Source organism: Coffea arabica, chromosome 9e (genome assembly GCF_036785885.1).
Source record: "Coffea arabica cultivar ET-39 chromosome 9e, Coffea Arabica ET-39 HiFi, whole genome shotgun sequence".
Classification (NCBI taxonomy): Eukaryota; Viridiplantae; Streptophyta; class Magnoliopsida; order Gentianales; family Rubiaceae; genus Coffea; species Coffea arabica.
In genome coordinates, this window is record NC_092327.1 from 38,762,217 (window position 1) to 38,782,476 (window position 20,260).

Consider the following 20,260-nt stretch of genomic DNA (forward strand, 5'->3'; position numbering starts at 1 on the left):
TATATAATCGGATATTTTCATAGTTTAGTATTAGAAATTTGAGTTCTATAATTTTTCTTTTTGTATTTTCCAAATTTTCTATATATAATAGGATTTTTTTGTACTACGCTCTAAATTTATACAAGGTAAAATCTTCTTGTTATTATGAGTATTTCTTTGTCTAAAAATCCAAATTTCTTATAGAAATGATATAAATTTGTGAAAGAAGATTTAAGAACCAACATGTTGAGCAATAGACTTTGAAATTTTTGTTCACAAAAATTCTATATCTATATTCACGAGGGAAAAAAAAGGGAAAACTTTCAAGATTAATCTTTCCTATACTGTCAGTATTGGATGAATGACAACTATGCAAAATTTGAATTTCACACATGTCATAAATCAAACGGTGATAGTGTATACACTGTGAGTGTATATAAGATTTACTCAAACTTTTTAAGGGAGGAAATTTAGAGACAAATGAGTTTGGGAGTCTAGATCACATCATAGATCCAAATACCAACCGAATCCAAAGGTGTAGACAAAAGCCCACAATTTTGTCCACTTCACAGTATAGAAGCTGAGTCTCCAAAATACGCTGCTGTTCCTTTCCGTTGTGCAGCGGACGAAATCAACCATCCACTCCGTGAGACAAATCAACATGGCAACTAAATCGGTTTTTAGTGTTTTTGAGTAATTGATCTTGTTTCAACCTTTTCTATCATAGACTGAAATTTAAGGAGTAGGCAAAAACGCCATTATCCAATCTATTATTCATTTTGCGGGCAAAATCATTATTATTTTTTAATAAACTACACGTATTCGCATCTGTAGTACGGTTTACGACTAATTCTGCGCAAGCTGGAAATTCATCACTATTTGATATAACTCATAATGGGCCACTGTGTTGTGGTGTCGTGTTTGTGGGCTAAACTCATCATTCCAAAAAGATAACTCAAATTGGGCCCCTGAATTGTGGTTTTATATACGCTCTGCACCAAACTTTTGACAAGATTCAAACTTATACCATCTGCACAGAACTAGAATGGACAATATCAGGGTGTCAATCAGGTTTCATGAGCCGAACTTTAGCAAATTCACGCTTGTCGTAGAAAATAAATACTAAGACTTTTGGATTTTCGAGCTCAAGGATAGATTAAAAGGTTCAAATTCAATTCATACTTTAATACAAATTTTGAGGTTACATCGGGTTCGGCTAAAATTCATAATTCAGTACATAATTGTATATAATCTACTAATATTCATAAATTAATATATAAATTATTAATATTTTTATGTTATATTATGTAAAATTATATACTATATATATATCATTTTTTATACAATTATACATATTAAATATGTAATTATGCATATGCATGGTCCGGATCTTAATAAGGCTTGAGTTGAGTGAAATTCAACCTGGACTCACATTTAATTCGTGCTTATTATTCAGATTTAAACTCTAACTCACCCTATTAAAGTAACGCTCATAGAATTTTTTTGGAGCCGAACAGGCTCTACAAGAACAGTGAAAAGGTGAAACTACCACTGACACTGATGAAACCTAACAGTGGCAATGCACAAGAATTACCACTTGTAGAAAAAACACAGCCCATATAACAAGAATTACCACTTATAGAAAACAAGGTGAATCTTTTTTGTTTTCTCCTCTACAAGTGCATTTTTTATTTATTAGATATGGCAAAGTATGTTTACAAAGGAATTCCTGGCCCTATGCACCCTAACTTGTTCTATATATAACAAGTAGCTCAAACTAGCATTTCAAATACCATTTCCCTTTATTTCAAATTGTCACGCCCTATTTTTTGAAAAAAAAAATAATAAAAATTAAGGTGTTAGAAAAAATGAATTTTTGATTAATTTTTATTTGAAATTAGTTTTTTTTTTATTTTAGAGAATAAATAAAGAAAAATGGCCTAAAATGGGATTTAAAAGTGCGACGGTTTTGACCCAAAATAATAGTCTAAAAGGGTTTTCAAGAAAACATAGGAGTCGCCACTTAGTATTGAGTTAAGGTGCATCAAGTCACCCAAAATATGTTTTTTCAATAAAATAAATAAATAAAACCCTTTTTAGACGATTCCAGATTTTCGAAAAACAAGAGAAAAGAGTTCGGAAGTCACGATTAAAGAAAGGAAAGGCAATGATTTGACAGAATCAAATTTAAGGCACCCTTTCAATCTAGCCAATGTTAGTTGCGAGATTTAGTCGAAAATTTTCTTAATCTAACCCTTTCAATTCGTGCTTATTATTCAGATTTAAACTCTAACTCACCCTATTAAAGTAACGCTCATAGAATTTTTTTGGAGCCGAACAGGCTCTACAAGAACAGTGAAAAGGTGAAACTACCACTGACACTGATGAAACCTAACAGTGGCAATGCACAAGAATTACCACTTGTAGAAAAAACACAGCCCATATAACAAGAATTACCACTTATAGAAAACAAGGTGAATCTTTTTTGTTTTCTCCTCTACAAGTGCATTTTTTATTTATTAGATATGGCAAAGTATGTTTACAAAGGAATTCCTGGCCCTATGCACCCTAACTTGTTCTATATATAACAAGTAGCTCAAACTAGCATTTCAAATACCATTTCCCTTTATTTCAAATTGTCACGCCCTATTTTTTGAAAAAAAAAATAATAAAAATTAAGGTGTTAGAAAAAATGAATTTTTGATTAATTTTTATTTGAAATTAGTTTTTTTTTTTATTTTAGAGAATAAATAAAGAAAAATGGCCTAAAATGGGATTTAAAAGTGCGACGGTTTTGACCCAAAATAATAGTCTAAAAGGGTTTTCAAGAAAACATAGGAGTCGCCACTTAGTATTGAGTTAAGGTGCATCAAGTCACCCAAAATATGTTTTTTCAATAAAATAAATAAATAAAACCCTTTTTAGACGATTCCAGATTTTCGAAAAACAAGAGAAAAGAGTTCGGAAGTCACGATTAAAGAAAGGAAAGGCAATGATTTGACAGAATCAAATTTAAGGCACCCTTTCAATCTAGCCAATGTTAGTTGCGAGATTTAGTCGAAAATTTTCTTAATCTAACCCTTTCAATTCGTGCTTATTATTCAGATTTAAACTCTAACTCACCCTATTAAAGTAACGCTCATAGAATTTTTTTGGAGCCGAACAGGCTCTACAAGAACAGTGAAAAGGTGAAACTACCACTGACACTGATGAAACCTAACAGTGGCAATGCACAAGAATTACCACTTGTAGAAAAAACACAGCCCATATAACAAGAATTACCACTTATAGAAAACAAGGTGAATCTTTTTTGTTTTCTCCTCTACAAGTGCATTTTTTATTTATTAGATATGGCAAAGTATGTTTACAAAGGAATTCCTGGCCCTATGCACCCTAACTTGTTCTATATATAACAAGTAGCTCAAACTAGCATTTCAAATACCATTTCCCTTTATTTCAAATTGTCACGCCCTATTTTTTGAAAAAAAAAATAATAAAAATTAAGGTGTTAGAAAAAATGAATTTTTGATTAATTTTTATTTGAAATTAGTTTTTTTTTTATTTTAGAGAATAAATAAAGAAAAATGGCCTAAAATGGGATTTAAAAGTGCGACGGTTTTGACCCAAAATAATAGTCTAAAAGGGTTTTCAAGAAAACATAGGAGTCGCCACTTAGTATTGAGTTAAGGTGCATCAAGTCACCCAAAATATGTTTTTTCAATAAAATAAATAAATAAAACCCTTTTTAGACGATTCCAGATTTTCGAAAAACAAGAGAAAAGAGTTCGGAAGTCACGATTAAAGAAAGGAAAGGCAATGATTTGACAGAATCAAATTTAAGGCACCCTTTCAATCTAGCCAATGTTAGTTGCGAGATTTAGTCGAAAATTTTCTTAATCTAACCCTTTCAATTCGTGCTTATTATTCAGATTTAAACTCTAACTCACCCTATTAAAGTAACGCTCATAGAATTTTTTTGGAGCCGAACAGGCTCTACAAGAACAGTGAAAAGGTGAAACTACCACTGACACTGATGAAACCTAACAGTGGCAATGCACAAGAATTACCACTTGTAGAAAAAACACAGCCCATATAACAAGAATTACCACTTATAGAAAACAAGGTGAATCTTTTTTGTTTTCTCCTCTACAAGTGCATTTTTTATTTATTAGATATGGCAAAGTATGTTTACAAAGGAATTCCTGGCCCTATGCACCCTAACTTGTTCTATATATAACAAGTAGCTCAAACTAGCATTTCAAATACCATTTCCCTTTATTTCAAATTGTCACGCCCTATTTTTTGAAAAAAAAAATAATAAAAATTAAGGTGTTAGAAAAAATGAATTTTTGATTAATTTTTATTTGAAATTAGTTTTTTTTTTTATTTTAGAGAATAAATAAAGAAAAATGGCCTAAAATGGGATTTAAAAGTGCGACGGTTTTGACCCAAAATAATAGTCTAAAAGGGTTTTCAAGAAAACATAGGAGTCGCCACTTAGTATTGAGTTAAGGTGCATCAAGTCACCCAAAATATGTTTTTTCAATAAAATAAATAAATAAAACCCTTTTTAGACGATTCCAGATTTTCGAAAAACAAGAGAAAAGAGTTCGGAAGTCACGATTAAAGAAAGGAAAGGCAATGATTTGACAGAATCAAATTTAAGGCACCCTTTCAATCTAGCCAATGTTAGTTGCGAGATTTAGTCGAAAATTTTCTTAATCTAACGTATAAAACTTATCACATTTGGATGTTTCTACATTGATACAAATCTAGACCTAAAGGATATCGAGAGGGTCGAAATATCTTTTTAAAATTTAATTGGTGCAAATCATATTAATTATGATGTCCAAAATGATTTTTAAAAGAAGTCATGAAAAATGCAAAAGATGGGATTCAAAAAGAAATTATAATATATAGGTAAATATACATGAGCTAAAAAAGGGGAGTGCAACATAACGGATAGTGGATGTTAAAATTCGTGATTCAAAATTTCCTTCTTATAAAGGGGATGAGAGCGTGCTAAGGCTAAGGCTAAGAAGCCACACTTGATCATTTTTCATATTCGAAGGGTGACTCCCCTAACCTAATCAAGCAAATAAACTAGCCTACTTCTAATTTCCTAAATGGAATGCAAGTCTAAATGTCATGTTTTGCACACATAGGGATAAGGGAGATAATATATAGCAGAAAGACAATACAAGATGAGAAAAGACCCTAAAAATGAAAACCATATATGAAATGCGATGAATATCATGTAAAAATGTGAATCTAGCACGAAAACGATCTAACGGGTCTAGCATTAGACTAACCCATTTCTATAAACTCTCACTAGCGTTAGACTAGCGAGAAATCGGGAAAAAAAGTCACAACTGGCATTGGACTAGTGTGGTGATGTCATGCATTTATTATAACTAAATAAATCATATGAAACATAATTAAAATAAGTAAACACATAAATCATATATAGCATGTAATACATAAACATGATATCTAAATGCAAAAACCCTAAAGAAAGCGAATAAACACATACGCACACAAACATGCAAGCACACAAGCAAATAAACGCAAATAAAAGCCTAACTATTATATTTGGGGCCTTAACTACAATTTAAAGGGGAAATTTTAAAAAATAATAACCTAATTATTACATTTATCTAACTAATTACATTTTTGGCAAAATTAAAATCTATCTATTACATAGTCTAACTAAATGCATGTCTTGAGCATCTATCTATTATAATTTGGCATTTAAATGCCTTTCAAATAATCATTAAAATTAAATAAAATAAATAAAACTTAAAATGAATAAAATGAGTAATTAAAATAAAAGGCACTCAAAGTATGCAATTACACATAAAAAAACACGTATGAGCACATAAAAGGATTAAAAATAATAAAAGAAGGTACCTCCCTTGAAGTAGTGGTTAAATGAGATTGGATTTGTCCTATTTATACTCCAAAATCAACAAAATGGTCAAAACATCAATTTAATTAACAAATAAATTATAATGAAATGAAATAATAATGAAATCTATCAATTAAAAGCATTTAAATGAAGTATAATTAACAATTAAAGAAGATAAGCAACTTGTATTTAAGAAATCAAAGTTATTAGGGACCTAATTGCAAAAAATTGGGAAAATTTTTGAGGTAAAATACAATTATTATAAAGATTAGGGGTCACAATAAAGAAAAATAAAGTTTAGGAACCAAAATGTAATTAAAATAGGGACCTAATTGAAAGCAATCCAAAGTTTTAGAGCCACAATAAAAATACCCGAATTTGTTATCAGACTTCTTAAGAAAACAGGCCACTGGGCCATTCTTTGTTTCTTCTTTGGACCAAAAATCATCTTAGCCCAACAGCAGACCATAAAAAAAAGAGCACGCTGGCCTGCCAATTTGCTAATTAAACCCAATAAAAAATGTATGGGCTTCAACTCCCAAGTCTAGGTCATAAACCCAAAATAAAACCAAAGCCTTTTATCAAAACCCAAATAGAATAACATTTACCCAAATCTCAACTTCTTTCTATTAAACCCAACAGAATATTAAATCAATTAAAAAATATGTAACCCTAATTATATCCTAAAATCTAGAATTAATCAACCCAAAAAACCACTTAAAATATAAAAGGAGGGTCAAAAATTAGGCAAAAGTTTAGGGTCAAAAATGTAATTTTTCCAGATTATTCATGCTCATCTTCGTAGCTTCGGCAACATTTTTCTGCAACTTCCTTCCTATTCAACCCAGATGTGTTCATGCAAAAAAAACTCAAACAAGACCCATCGATTCATCAACCAAAACCCAGCGCAAGAACTTTGGCCCATTTTTATTAACAAAACCCTACAGATTCCATTTCTTGAAGATCAAACGAAGAAAGACAAAGAAAAACAAGAAGAACATGAAGTCAGCTCATGGTGGAACCAAGGAATAGATCCACCGAATGCTGAAGATTTTCTGATCAAATCATTGTAAGATCTTCAAACCTTTTGTTATGATATTGAACCAATTAGCAGCAATGGTGACAGATTAGTTGCAGCAGAAGTGAATTAACTCCTGACGAATTTGAATGGAACAGGAAATGGAGATGATTATTGGAGCTTCAACTTCTCATTAACAATAGGTAGGTCAAATACAGAAACAGAATCAACGGATTTAGGATTGAAGAGGAAAGATTGAAGGAAATAAGAAAAAAGAGGAGGGAGTTGGCAGAGCCAATTCCTCTTTACAATCAATGGGAAAAATATGACGAAAAGCTTAGCTACCTCTAGGATTCTTTCAGCCTTTATGGCCATTTCCAGACTAACTAACTTCTAAACGAGCCAATAAGGTACGGCCACGTGGAATTCTAGAATCATCGGCTCCACTTGCTCATAACAGAAGCATAATTCTGTTGTGCCAGGTAGAAGGCGTGGTTTTTCAAGTCACGCCTTCTCCTTCCTTAAGTTGGTCGGTCGCGCCTTCAATGCAATATGGAACACGCCTTCTTCCTTCTTCAAGCTAGAGCACGCCTTCCTTGTAATCTGGAACACGCCTCCTGTTTATTCTTCATACTCCATGACACCTTTTTGAGCAAATTCCAACCATCAAGACAAACCTCTCAATCATGTCACAAATCACAAAAAATCTAAGAACTTAGTTCAAGCAAACCAACTCACATAATGACTCAACAATTTCATGAAATAAAGTTAAATAATTTAAGGGAGAAAGCTATCATTACCTACCAATGATTGGGGCTCGAATTGATGTGAGAAAAGCTGAAGAAAAATTCACCAAAAGCTGCTGAAACGAAGCCAAACAAGTTCCGTCGCAGGCCTTCCAGGGCTGACGATCCTGTGATTTTGAGCTCGAATTCGAAGGAGTTAACGGTGTTTTTTGGAGAAATATTCAAGAGAAAAGTTGTTGATCTACAACTATATATAATTTAGAAACAAAAAGCTAGCTTAAAGGGTTAAAATCAAAGTGAGTATTTGAATCAAAATAGGGCTGGTGCATCAACCCGGTAGCAATTTTTTCAGAAAATTTTCTTCTTCTTTTTTCTGACTTTTCTTTCGTTTCTCCCCATTTTTTTCTTCTCTGATGATCCGCCGCCTCCCCTCTTTTGTCTTTTACCTAGTGCTGCGTTTTTATCCCTTTTATATGGAACAAAATCTCCCTTGTTTCAACCCTTGTTTCAACGGTGGATGAAAAATCAGATTTTGTTGACCTCTTTGCAGTCATTAGATAGCTTCTATTCTAGAAAAATTTTGATAGAGATCAAGGGGGTTGAGGTGGCAAAAGAAAGAAAAAAACAAAAACAAGTGGAATGAGCAGAGAATGGTTGCTGCAATTTTGTACCATGCCTTGTTCATGGCTTCTGGTTGCGTACGAAGAAGGTAGAAAACAGCGCGCGCGTGGGCTCCTCCTCATTTTTTTTTTGATTTTGATTTTTCTGATTTTCTTCCTGTCTTTCTTTGCTTTCTTTTTCTTTTCCCATTTTTCTAAAAAAAATATTTGAAGTGATTTTCTTTTTTTTTTTTTTAGAAAAAGTAATAAATAAACATGAAATAAACTAAAATAAAACGAATATAACTAAATTAAATAAAATAAAATAAACAAAAAATGAGCAAAAAATATTAATAAAATAAAAAATAAAATTTTGGTGTCTACACAAACAAAAAATGGAAAAACTGACCTACTCTGGTGAACGTACGTTTCCAGTAAGGAAGGTAAATGTATTAATGTAGGTCATCTGGGAGATTATGACCACAGCTATACATTTTCAATGTAAGTTTTTTTAAGTAATTTTAAATATACTGATAGTGTATACACTGTTACGATTAATTGTATAACATGTGTTTAAAATTTAAATTTCAAATTAATTGTTATACATTCAGCTGTAATATTGTATAACATTTCAGAATTTAGATTGCACCAAGATTTCATTGATTATTTTAACTGATTATCAATTTTGATTTTGATAATCAGTTTTTGTGATGTTCTCGATCGTTTTTATATTCCAAGTATAGAATTTTAAATAACCAAAAAAGTAAAAATCTGTAATCATTCAATGAGTAGCGTTATTCATCATTTTCTATAATGAAATTTAGCAAAATCTAAAGCAGACAAAAACAAGGCCATAACATGGTGGGTTCGCACTCCACACTTCCACGATTCATCACTATAGGTTCCAGGGAATCAGGTGCGATGATACACTCTTCGCCTGACGTAAATTTCTTCAATTTCGAAATATTTTTCATGCCAAATAATTATCAACCTTACCGTTCCTTCTAGTTCTATGATAATGCTAACCATGATAACCTGAACTTGATTGGTCCTACGTAATCTTTCTAAAGCAATAGTATGCAAGAAGGAAGACAAACTGATGCTGGCAAAATGTCATATATATACCATCCCAGCAATGTGGAGGCAAATCAAGGGAGTGAAGGGAGCAAATCAAGGCATGCAGAAAAACACCCTTCATTGGTCAATGATATCATAAAAGAATATGTGGCCATCAGCCTTGGAATGAGAATATGAGTCGTCCCACAATCTCAATAGTTGCAAAAGCAAAAAGGAAAAGGTAATCTTAGTGCATGTAATGGAGTCATTGAGCTTGCTATATTGATCCAAGAGAAGCATGTCAACTATTCTAGCAGAGGTTGCTCTTTTTTGTCATCCCAAGTGTCCAGCCTAGTCCTTGCTTTCTCCACCTGAAGAATTGCGAAAGTTAGACATTCCTAGCCCCATTTATACATAGGTTTGAAGAAGTCTATGACCTAATTAATTCTTGGAGTGGGATTTAAAAAAAATAAGATGCTAGAAAGATTTGAATCCAAAATCTTTAATTGTTTTTTTGAGTCTCAACTTAAATAGGGAGGTTTAAGTAATAAGTACCTCATCGTTCCAGTTGGTTCGAAAAGTGACCCAAACTAAGATCAAAGTTTGCATGGCCACGCCTCCAACCATTCCTAACCATATTCCCTGCAATTAAACCGAACAAAAGTCACACCCCAATAGCATTCTTGTAGTTTTGACTTCATCCTTCTTCTAACTGGAAAAGACCCCCAAAAAAAAGAAAAGAAAATTTGATGGCTAGCTATACGTACCTGAGCACCAAGATTGAATTTGAATCCAAGAAGTGCACCCAATGGAACGCCCACCACGTAGTAACATCCAACATTCACATAAGCAACAAATTTTTGCCATCCACACCCAACAGCAACACCTGCTCGTACGTGAAGAACAATTCAACACCAAAATCTTTTTAGGAAAAAGACAATAAGGTAACTATTCCTTCCATATAGTCTAGAGAAAATCTTTTGTCTGCCACAAACTTTTGCATCCAGTCTGGAGAAACTTTGTATTAACTTGGTTAAAACATATATACATATGCTTACCAGACAGAACTGGTTGAATCCCATTAAGCAAAATAGAGACTGCAAGAAGCGGGGTAAGATCTGAGACGGCATTGGCGACAACTTCACCTTCAGTGAAAGCATAACTCATGACATGCCGCAAAAGAAGCACAGCGATGGCGCAGATCACTGCGATGATAAGCGAGCTTCCGGTCACCACCGCCACCGCAAATGCTGCCGATTTGGGATGTCCAGCCCCCAGCTCGTTACTAATCCTCACACTGTTCCATTAAGAGCATCACGTTGACTAACGGGATTAATTATTGAATCTGTCTAATGGGTGTCCACTCGTTAAAATATGGTGCATGTGTTAATATATATGCTGCGAGGTTACAGTGTCTAGGAGGAGGAGGGGAAGGGTGTCTTTGTAAATTATAAAATTAAAATGCGTTTTTTAAGATATATTAATTAGAACTTAAAAATGCACCTCGACCATAATCTTCTATAACCTAAGTATTTACTCTTTATGTATTAGGTTAGATGTGATTTAAGTGTTTTAATAAGTGTTTATTAGGTACTCGTTAGAAAAATGCTTTAAAAAATCAGTCAATAAAGTGGTTCAAAAGAACAATAGAAAACAAATTAAGACAACTATTAATACAAAGTAGTAGTACTTTTTTAGGCTTGGTTCATGGAACTATTTGTGTACCGTACGTACGCTGTATGTGTTTGGCTACATAGTGATGATGTAGGAAAAAATGAGCACCAATGATTGACATCACATGATTCACAAACAAATTTGTGGACCAAGCTAGCCCTACATATATAAATATCTGTCTCAATACATCAAAAGGTTTTCTAATCTTTGGGCGGAGGTCACAATCAAGTTTTCTTTCATGCCTCGAATTCATCAGCAATGAAAGCTGATAAATTATTAAAGGATAAGCCCTTGTTCTCGATTGCTCTTGATTTTACGAAATTTGATTATAGAAGCTGAGAGTGATCAGAATCAGTAAAAGCTACTCTTTAGATAATTTTAGATTTTAGATTTTTTTAATGATTAAAAATATCTATAACCAGAATACAAAAGTAATCGATAGAGAACATCACGAAAACTGATTAAGAGAACTACTAACCTTGCTGCAGCATTGAAGCCCACTGCGACCATAAAAACCCATCCTTGGATCGTCTGACTGCACCACAGAGACATACCATTCCATTACTTATTTCTCTGCTATGTTAGGGTGTGGTGGAAAACATTTGACAAATGCTTTCTAGCCATACTGTGGAAACATGACAAAAGCGGAGAGTACAGAAATTTTGCTCACCAAAAGGAAAATTTCCAATTTCATATAGTTTCGTGGCCAAGAAAAGTTCAAAAACAAGCAACTATGAGTTCACATTATTATTATTCTGATCCAAACCTTGGGCCAATGCATTCAAGCAATTAATTGCATTTCATTTTCTTGCCTGAAAATTTGGAGGAAAAATAATTTAAGAAGTACCCTTTCACCCATCACCATTACTTTCCCTTGGTTGGGCCCATTTGATTTGCCATTTCCAAGAATATGACCACTGAGCACTGAATCATCTTGTCTAGTTCTGTGGTGTCACATGCATAAATGGCAAAAAGACAAACTGATTGCACCATTTATACACATCAGACCAATTTCTAGTTCAATAATCTTTGCCAAAAATATGCGTCCATCCAATCCGGCCCTAGTAAGGAATCCTGAGTAGTGAGTAGTGACTAGTGACCCCTATTCCCTGTGGGGTTAAGTTCCCACATCGCTTGGGGGGGTTTGGGGGGTTTAGTAGTTAAGTGCTGCGGAGCACTTCAAAAGTTGCCGGCTTTTGAAGTGTCTTCGCAGAGTCCATTTATCGAAACACTCATACAAAAAACTGTGAGTTATGAAAGGGAAAAACCTGTCTCGGGGAGTCTGGGGGGTCTTTATCTCTTAGCAGCGGGGCACCCTGTGGGGTTAAGTTCCCACATCGCTTGGGGGGATTTGGGGGGTTTAGTAGTTAAGTGCTGCGGAGCACTTCAAAAGTTGCCGGCTTTTGAAGTGTCTTCGCAGAGTCCATTTATCGAAACACTCATACAAAAAACTGTGAGTTATGAAAGGGACTAGTGACCCCTATTTCCTTCCCCCACCCCACGCCACCAAAAAAACAAGAAAGAAGAGTGGGAAAAGGTGGATGGTAGTATTTTTTGTCTAATGATGCATCTAATAATAAAATTGAAGTTTGAAATCTGAATCTATTAATTTATTGAATTGTTAAGTATTAAATATAATACATTTAAGTACGTATCATATTCAGTTAATTATGAAGCAAATTTTATTTAGAAAATTCAGTGTCACTTAATTAATTCAAATAATTAATTTTTTATTATCAAATGCTCTGAATATATTAAGACCCTATTATCCTGCTGAACTAGGCTATCAAACAAATCCAAACAAATTGAGAATGAAAAGAGTTAAAAAAAAATAAAGGGGCAGAAAACATGGCTTACACGTTAATCACAATTTGTTGCAAAAAGAAGAAAAACACTCTGTATCTTACCATATAGCCAAAGAGTCCAATGCAATAGCAGGATTTGGAAGCAAACCGGCAATCAGAACCAATATTTCAAAGTACCATGTCTCCAGGCAAAGCATGACAGCGGATGAAGCAGACAATTTCAAGAAGTTCCATTGTCCGGAAAATGCCATCCAACTGAACCCATTCCAAGTTTTCTTGCATTTCTTACTCACCAATATATACACAAATTGAGCCACCACTATTACCCACCACGAAAAACTCAAGGTTAGCGATGCCCCTAATAATCCCCAATCCAGTACATACACCACAATCCAAGTCAAAAAAACGTGCAGGACTAATGCCCCGGCTGCAATATATGCGCTTGGAAAAATGATACTCTGAGCTTGCAAGAATTTCTGTATGGGAAAATTGGCTGCGTATGCAAATATCTGCGGAATTAGTCCATAAACGAACAAGGCAGCTGCCGATGACACCTCCTCTGATTCACCAAGTAGAAGAAGAAGTGGCTTGCAGAATATGTAAACCATCATTAGGGGTACTCCTGTTGCCATGAGAAGCACTGTTGATCTTTGCATATATACACCTAACATATCGTACTTGTGTGCCCCATATGCTTGCCCACAAAGGGTTTCCACAGCACTTCCCATCCCAAGCTGCACATAATAACATTAGCAATGCATCAGTAATTTTCACTTGTTCGTTCGTGATTAATTCATCAGTGGTGTCTAAGCCACAAATTGACAAAACTGTGGTGGGAAAATGGAAGATGTTTGATTTGAAGGCGTAGGCTAGACCCTAGAATATATGCACACTCGCAGTGCTGTACAAATTCTGTACCCAGAAAAAGCCAAGAAAAACGAAAAACAAAATGGTGCACAAATTGTCCGCAAGCAAAAGAGACATTCAAGAAGATACTGTTGCTGATTACTCGGTATCCGTATAAAAAGCATTTAATATAGAGGGGATATAAACGTTACCATGAGTCCATAGGCCAAAAGTTGGATACCAGTGTTTCCAAGAGAAGAGGCTGCCAGCTGAATATTACCAAGATGGCCACAGAATATCTGAGTCGACATGGAAACAACGTTGTTAAGCAAGTAAACCACACATGCCGGAGCAGCAAGCCGGAAAAGAGTCTTTATCTCAATGCCAACGGCCAGCCAGAGACGCTGGCACCGTGACAAGCTTGTATCCGATAGCGCATCCTCAAGCTCTGAGCTAACTTCCTCCAACATGGATCGTTTCTGCTCTAGCAAAGTCTGATTGAACTCATTTTCTGGGGTGGACTCCATGCTTGGTCTTGTTCTTCTGCTTTTTTCCTTATTTTTTCTTGGTTTGCCCCCCTAATTCAAGAACAACAACTCGTGTATCTTATGAAATTTATGTTGGAGGTGAAGATCAGATATGACCCGCAGGCGGCTTTACGAGTATACTTCCACTAAGGTTTGGCAGACCTGCCCTTGCAAAATTGAACTACCGATATAACACGGTTGGAACGAAGACAGATGCCTTACGCATCTTCAGAGGAAAAGAAAAAGAAGAAGAAGAAGAAGACGAGGAGGAAGAAGAAACATTAAGCTACCATATATATATATACTAGCGAATTTAATTATATATGTAATGAAATCAAGATATTAATTTGAGTTACGAATTTAGTTACCTTCGAAAGAAGATTATATACTTGATTTCTTTTTCTTTTTTTGGAATAATACTGTAATAATTTTTTTTGATACGATAGATATGGGATAAAAAAAGGTAACCGCAAAAAGAGAAAGGTCATTAAAAATAGAATGAAATCATCTCTTCATTGAGTCATTGGTGCGTTTTTTTTTTTTCAAAATGAAGAAATAAATAAATCAATCAATCAATAAATTCACGTACTGTGAGGTACCGAAGTTGACAGATGAATATATTACCCAATCCCGTAGCAGAGCTGGAATGGATATGAATTTGCATCATCTACGATTTTGACAGGCATTAGCCACGATTCAAGATGCAACAAAAATGCAGTACGCACACCTGTACCACGAATATTTGCAGTCCAGCTCTTTTTTTTTTTTTTTTTTTTTTTTTGCAGTCTACTTCTAAACTGTCAATTTCAGTGCTCCATTGTTTTGTCACATCAATTTGTGTCAATTATATACGGATATAAATAGATTTAAAAAACAAATACTGATACTACTGATCTCAAAAATCAAGTATATGCATATTGCATTTAGCCCTAAAATACTATACATGTGATAGTAATGCAAGATTGTACCAACTTAATTACTAAAAGTATATTACTCTTCCAATTTTGTCTTAATTTATACTACTACACGATTTCGATTTGGATTTATATTGTTCCACCAGCATCTAAGAAAAAAAAAACAAATGTGTGCTTGATCGAAACACCTGATTTTCTGGTGCAACTTTTGTATTCAATTTTAAACTGTATGACTACAAATTAGATCAAATCGATTTTTTTTTATAAAAAAAATAGATCATTCTCATTTTTAATGTTACAAAGAAAAAGCAAATTTACAAGAGGACTATCTAACGGGGCGCCCAATGATGCATTTCAGATATTAGATTTTTAAAAAGATAAGATTAATTAGAGAAAGTATATAAATGTCAGAGAGAATAGTAATTATTAATGTGTGTATATACATGATAGATTAAACCTTTCGATTACCAAAAAAAAATATAGATTAGGTGCAATTTGAATGTATTAACTAGTGTCTGTTAGACACCCATTAGAAAAACTCTTTTAAACTTATCCCCTTATAAAATTTTAAAAATTATTGATTGTTAGACTTATACACGATAAAATTCTAAAAATAATTAATCAATATACGTGATAGAGGTAAACAATCGTAGATTGAACATACAAGATAGAAACGAAATCCGGGACACACAAATTTCCCAATCAAAATCCTAACTATTCTTTAGGATCGCATCAGCAATTCTTCAGCACTAAATGATAAGACAAGCGGCAATAATTGATTTCCGCCACTAACAGAACTGACCTCTCTTATTTACTTTAACGTCATTTTTTTGGGGGAGAGTGGGCTTCAGTGTTAAGAATCGCATCAGCAACTCATCACCACTAAATGATAAGAGGAGCAGCAATGATTTGATTTCCACCGCCAATAGTTTAGCCTCTCTTATTTACTTTATTTATTTTCACTTCATTTTCTAGGGGGAGAGTGGACGTCGGTGTCAAGAGAAGTTCAATACGAAAACAAGAAGACGAGAAAGGGGCATTGTTTGTTTAATAAAAAGGCTGATTTGGATGGAGATTTTAGTCCACAAAATTTTTAATAATAATAAATTCTGAGAATATGTAAAGATTCCCCCACCCGTCCAAATAAAAAAAAAAAAAGGAAAAAAATCCTTCTGGGAAACAACAGTTGACTCCTTGTGTTAAATCAATTACCTACTTTCGCGGATCCAATTATTGCCCCATGCTCGTGTGCAAGGTTTGGTGGCAAGGTCAAAATTGATTACATCCAAAAGCTAACAAACATAGCGATTTATCTATGAAAATAATTAATGATGCGTTTGATAAAAAATTCGAAATCTGAATTTATTAAATTATTGAATTATTAAGTATTAAATATAATATATTTGAGTGCATGTTACATTAAGTAGTTTATCACTTGATTTTGGGAGTAAGTTTTGCTGCCTAAAAAATTCAGTATCACTTAATTAATTTAGATGTTCAAGTTTTGGTTATCAAACGATCTGAATCCATTAAATTTAAGTGCTGAACTGGGTTATCAAATAAGACCTAAGTGTGTAATGAAAAAGAAGTTAAAAGAGGGGCACATGATATCTGATAATGTGGCCAAAATTATTAATGTAACTCCGGGAAAATATATTTTGATAAGTTTCTTTAGATGATTTTTCTTGTTTAAATTGCAAAAAGTTAACCTTACAAAGCAAACTTGTCTTCCATCATTCCATCAAATGTTTACTGCTAGAGTTACTTCCACGTGGAATGGAAATATATGTACACATTTCCTGGAAAAATTGGAAGAATATGATTCATGGTAATACCATAAACTTGAAGTAGACAACAAAGACAGATGATGTCGTAAGGGGTGAAATCCAGTTTATTGTCGTGTACTTGAATTGATAAGCTCAAAAAAAAAAAATTTTTTTTTGAAGTAGATGAATCCCAAATAAGATATTCTTTGAGAAAATGACCTACACAGAGGTGCATAGAAAGAGAGGCGTGCAAGAATTGACACTTACTGATGTTTTCATTTCTTAACAAGATGTCATTTTCTTGAAAAATTTTCTGTACCAGTATAATTTGTACAAAACAGCTCATCTACTTGTTGATACCAATTTGCTGACTCTTTTTTTTTTTTTTTTTAATAGAATTTTGGTCACATAAGTTTGGCACATGTTCCCGAGTTTCCAATTCATCTTCCTTTTTTCCACGATGCAGAATTAGTTGCCTTATTTGCTTGCTCTTCTTTCCCCGTAATGGCAGCCCTTTAATTTTCCAGTCAGTGCTTCTTTGCTGGACTCAGTCTCTATGCCTATCAAACAAATGTAACATGGAAAGGTTGTTGGACTTGGGTCTGTACGTTGTTAGTTTCGTCTAAGATTTTAAAAATATCACCTATCTTCTTTACTTTTCTTATTTGTGTAACAAAACTTTTAAAATCCTTGAACTGCCCTTTCGCTCATTTTCCTATATAAAAGTACTCCTAAACCACTTTGTTTACTCCAAAAAAAGTTACCACTCGAAAAATAATCTCCAATAGTACCACTATATCACAGAGCTATAGTCCATAAAATTACAAATTTGAAAAATAAAAAAGATATTTGTAAAGAAATATACTAGCACCAATTCAATTATAAAACCGATTTCTTATGAACTTTATTTTTTTTTTCCCAACCTCTTCTCAACCCATGGCCCAAGCCTTTAAGCTCTACTGAATCATTATAAAAATTAACTCAAAATAAACAAAGAAATCATACTCCACTCTGCCCTAATCACAAAAAGAAAAAGATAAATAAAATTTTACTATAATTTATAGATAAAAAATTACAGAGGCATGTAACAAAATGAATAAGAGAGAAAGTTCGAGAAAGGGGAAAGAGAAAATAGTGACTTTGTTTCTTTTTCTTTAATTTTTATGAACTCCATTTAATTGATATGCGAATTATGTACCAAGTGAGGGATAATATAGTCATTTTAAAATCACTAGAGGAGGTAAGTAATGTTTTTAAAATTTCAGGGGTCCTAAGTGATATTAGAAAAAAAATCTCAAAAGAGGTTTTAATATTATCCCTAATTTATAATACAATATTATATGATCAAGATTGGTTCATGTATTATGAAAATTCTACGTTTCGTTTAAAGAACTATACCCTTATATATATATTCATCTATTATAATTGTTGGTTAATTACGTCCTCTAAAGAAATCCCATTAAAAAAAAAAAAAGAGGACCACTACTGTCACTGTGCAATGAAAGAAATTTTGCATATGCAATGGTATAACTTCTAGTTTTACTCTACCTTGACAAAAAAATCCCCGAGGCTTTTTTTTAATACCTACTGAAAAGTAAATGAAATGAAAACCACAAAGGAGCATATAAATCTTTTTTGTCATTTACCCTGGATACTTACAGCCACAAAGGAGCATTACAACATCCTAATTCAATTGGAATTAGAGACTAGAGCATATAAATCTTTGCTGTCTAGAGCATATAATCTTAGCTACTCAGTTATGATATTCACACGGTAGAGAGAGAGAGAAAAAAGGAGGAAAAAAAAAAAGACAACCTTAAATTTAACGTATCGCTCTACAAGGAAGAAGAGATGAATTGAGTGGTTCGGAGAAGGGAGTATAAGTGAGAAGTTTAGAATTCGAATCTTTCCATTTATACTAAAAAAGTAAAAGAAATAACATATCCTCCATATATAGTGTCAGTCTACTATAGTTATGAACTATTTTATCATGGATTTTCTTAATAAATACACTTAATTTATAAATGACTCATTGTCTCCCTTGCATTTATACTCTTACCCAATATTTATTATTCCTAGTTCAAGAAAAGGGACAATTTAAAAGACTTCTCTTAAGATTTCTGACGATTTCACTAAGCTTCTTTAAAGTTCCAAAAATTACATCTACCTGTCTGGTTTGATAGTTTTAGGAACCAAAACTTAAAATAAACTTGACTTGGCCAAAAAATTTTAATGAATAACCTACATTGCCCTTATTTAGCGAAGTTCAATATTCTTTCCCAAACAATTGTAGAATAATGCAGCACAATTATAAGGAATGGATGTCAAATTTTTCATACTTATATTTATTGTTTGATAAACAATAATTCATTCACTATTACAGGTTATTCTTTTTAGTGCTTTACCGGAGACACAGATTTTTCCTGTGGAGAAGAAAGTGCTGCTATAATCTTTTGTTAGTTTGTGGATTTTCGAAGTGATGAAGCTACCACACTTTGGTATGGATTTTCTTTTTGAGTGGATGTTGGTTTTTTTTTTTATACCAAAAAAGAATTAGCAAACAAAAAAAAAAAAGGATCAAATCCAAAGTTATCTTCTCAAAAAAGGTCACTAGCTTGAAAGTCGATTATTACAATGCCTTCGGCAAGCATTGATAGTTTTATAGTTTTGTTGGCAATATATAAAAGCAAAGAGTAGGAAGGACAACAAAAAAAAGAAAAAAAAAAAAATCCGAGTAGCCATTCCTAGGCATACCAAACAATGGAGAAGCATTAAAATATAATATTGTCTTTTTCAATGAATAAAGGAGTTAGGTGTAATTTTCAAAACCTCAAAAGGCACTAAGTGAAATTGCCATAAATGTTGGACGTTAACTATTTCTGTAATCTCCTACGAAGTCTTTAACTCTTAATAATGATTGTGGTGATGCTTGTGTTGGTGCAGTACCACGTTTACGTGCTCAAAAATCTTCTCAAAACGGAACGTGTTTTTCCCCACCATATCTTCTTCTTCTTCTTCATATCTGCCGTATTGTGCAGGCAACCCCAAGAGTTGCTGCAACTTTCTTTTCCTGATCATAATAATCCTACAGGATCGAATCAACAGCCTTCATGAATGGTCACCTTTCTACACATTTGGATGTGGAAATATGACAAATATAGGTTACAACTCATAGAATTCTCGTCGCTTTCACTGGTTATGAATTATGATATCTCTGCTCTGGAATCTAGTTGCAGCAGCAGTCGGAAGGATCAACCTGATTATGAACCCTGTATGCAGCAGTACATGATTTCGGGTTAGATTGGGTTTCCAAGAAGATATTATTCAGGGCAAGTACTTCGATGTCTCTGGAAACCAGGTGCTTAAAGTCTGAATCTGCCCAGAAAGAGGAGGAAAGCAATTACCCTTCATGCAGCCACAAC

The 20,260-nt window shown here is 33.5% G+C and overlaps 1 protein-coding gene and 1 long non-coding RNA gene across 2 annotated transcripts; both read right to left on the reverse strand.

The window, feature by feature from the left end:
* Nucleotides 1-6,792: 6,792 nt before the first annotated feature.
* LOC140014535 (uncharacterized) lies at nucleotides 6,793-8,512 on the reverse strand. The gene is made up of 2 exons (XR_011821303.1): nucleotides 7,706-8,512; nucleotides 6,793-7,549 (listed from the first exon to the last, which is right to left on the reverse strand). It is a non-coding gene; the product is annotated as an uncharacterized lncRNA (long non-coding RNA).
* A 916-nt stretch (nucleotides 8,513-9,428) lies between these two features.
* On the reverse strand, nucleotides 9,429-14,520 carry LOC113709457 (protein DETOXIFICATION 40). Its single transcript, XM_027232228.2, has 7 exons — nucleotides 13,844-14,520; nucleotides 12,888-13,519; nucleotides 11,459-11,515; nucleotides 10,365-10,603; nucleotides 10,074-10,192; nucleotides 9,862-9,948; nucleotides 9,429-9,677 (listed from the first exon to the last, which is right to left on the reverse strand). The coding sequence occupies exons 1-7, from the start codon at nucleotides 14,156-14,158 to the stop codon at nucleotides 9,612-9,614; spliced, it is 1,515 nt and encodes a 504-aa protein (XP_027088029.1). The 5' UTR covers nucleotides 14,159-14,520; the 3' UTR covers nucleotides 9,429-9,611.
* Between the last annotated feature and the right edge of the window lie 5,740 nt (nucleotides 14,521-20,260).

Coding starts and splice junctions, on each gene's coding strand:
- LOC113709457 (XM_027232228.2), bottom strand. CDS start 14,158: ATGGAGTCCACCCCAGAAAATGAGTTCAATCAGACTTTGCTAGAGCAG. Junction 13,520..13,843: donor TTTTGGCCTATGGACTCATG/GTAACGTTTATA, acceptor TATTATGTGCAG/CTTGGGATGGGAAGTGCTGT. Junction 9,949..10,073: donor AATTCAATCTTGGTGCTCAG/GTACGTATAGCT, acceptor GTTTAATTGCAG/GGAATATGGTTAGGAATGGT.